The 1,824-nt window shown below is 67.1% G+C and overlaps 1 protein-coding gene across 1 annotated transcript in view; it reads right to left on the bottom strand.

Moving 5' to 3' along the window:
* The window catches only part of LOC146585773 (polyunsaturated fatty acid lipoxygenase ALOX15B-like), a 10,556-nt gene that overhangs the window by 3,452 nt on the left and 5,280 nt on the right, over positions 1-1,824 (bottom strand). The window contains exons 6-8 of the mRNA XM_085322337.1: positions 545-748; positions 252-338; positions 3-172 (exon numbers count right to left, since the gene is read on the bottom strand). Of these exons, the coding sequence (XP_085178463.1) occupies positions 3-172; positions 252-338; positions 545-748 (461 nt within the window). The remainder of the gene's footprint in view (positions 1-2; positions 173-251; positions 339-544; positions 749-1,824) is intronic.

The following is a 1,824-nucleotide window of genomic DNA, read 5'->3' as shown; positions in this document are numbered from 1 at the left end:
ACCTCTCCGTGACCTTCCACATTCGCAGCCCGTCGTCCCGGTAGTAGTAGTTGGGGACGGAGGAGACGCCGCGGGCCCGGACGTCGTCGGGGAGGCACAGCGAGGCGTACGTGACCTTCTCCAAGCCCCGGCTCAGCAGCAGCACCAGGCCCTCGTAGGCGAGCCCCGAGCCCTGCCGAGGACGGCGGTGGCTGGGGGCGGGGTGGGAGGAGCACCCATGGGTGGTGCCGCCACCCCGCCGTGGGGCTCACCTTGTCGATGACGCCGCCGTGGTTGATGAGGACGTCGCGGGCCAGCGTGTTGATGTGCAGCGTGAAGCGGAAGTGCGGGATCAGGAGCTGGACGGAGGAGCAGCGGCGACGGCCCCGGGTGAGGACACGCCCAGCGGGCGTGAAACGGGAGGGGGAAATTTTGTGTGTGTGGGGGGGACCCCGGGGATCGCAAGGCGCCGCGCCGGTGGGGTGGGGAGCGAAGGTCAACGGCGGTGTGGTGGGTACCCATCCGGACGTCCCGGCGCGTCCATGCTGCGGGGTGGGGGGCTCACCTTGAAGATGGGGTGGCAGGAGGCCAGGTGGCGCAGGGTGGCGATGGCGAAGACCTCGCCGAAGAGGTGGGTGCGCAGCAGGTGCGTGAGGATCTGGTGGACGTAGAAGTCGGCGTTGCGCACCCAGGTCCTCGCCAGGAGCCAGTCCCACTCGGAGTCGCTCGGCAAGAAGATGGGGCTGGTGGGGGCGGGCTGCTGGCTGAGCTGTGGGGGCGAAACCTGAGTGTGGGACGGGGGCGTCGTCCTCCACCAAGGTGGGATGGGGACGTCCTCCTCCACCGAGGTGGGATGGGGACGTCCTCCACCACCGAGGTGGGATGGGGATGTCCTCCATCAGGGACGTGGGATGGGGACGTCCTCCTCCATCAATGTGGGATGGGGACGTCCTCCACCAGGGACGTGGGATGGGGACGTCCTCCTCCACCGAGGTGGGTTGGGAACGTCCTCCATCAGCGTGGGATGGGGACGCCCTCCACCACCAAGGTGGGATGGGGACGTCCTCCATCAGCAAGGTGGGATGGGGATGTCCTCCACCAGGGACGTGGGATGGGGACGTCCTCCTCCACCAAGGTGGGATGGGGACGTCCTCCACCAGGGACGTGGGATGGGGACGTCCTCCTCCACCGAGGTGGGTTGGGGACGTCCTCCACCACCAAGGTGGGATGGGGACGTCCTCCATCAGCATGGGATGGGGACGTCCTCCACCACCAAGGTGGGATGGGGATGTCCTCCACCAGGGATGTGGGATGGGGACGTCCTCCACCAGGGACGTGGGATGGGGACGTCCTCCTCCACCAAGGTGGGATGGGGACGTCCTCCACCAGCAAGGTGGGATGGGGACGCCTTCCACCACCAAGGTGGGATGGGGACGTCCTCCACCAGGGACGTGGGATGGGGATGTCCTCTACCACCAAGGTGGGATGGGGACGTCCTCCATCAATGTGGGACAGGGACGTCCTCCACCACCAAGGTGGGATGGGGACATCCTCCTCCGGGGATGTGGGATGGGGACGTCCTCCACCAGGGACGTGGGATGGGGACGTCCTCCTCCACCAAGGTGGGATGGGGACGTCCTCCATCAGCAAGGTGGGATGGGGACACCCTCCACCACCAAGGTGGGATGGGGACGTCCTCCACCAGGGACGTGGGATGGGGATGTCCTCTACCACCAAGGTGGGATGGGGACCTCCTCCATCAATGTGGGATGGGGACGTCCTCCACCAGGGACGTGGGATGGGGACGTCCTCCTCCACCAAGCTGGAATAGGAACCTCCTCCTCT

This window comes from Rhea americana, unplaced genomic scaffold, assembly GCF_003343005.1.
Source record: "Rhea americana isolate MKP2758 unplaced genomic scaffold, rheAme1 scaffold_766, whole genome shotgun sequence".
Taxonomy (NCBI): Eukaryota; Metazoa; Chordata; class Aves; order Rheiformes; family Rheidae; genus Rhea; species Rhea americana.
The sequence above is the reverse complement of the archived record's forward strand: the minus strand, read 5'-3'. Positions and strand labels throughout refer to the sequence as shown.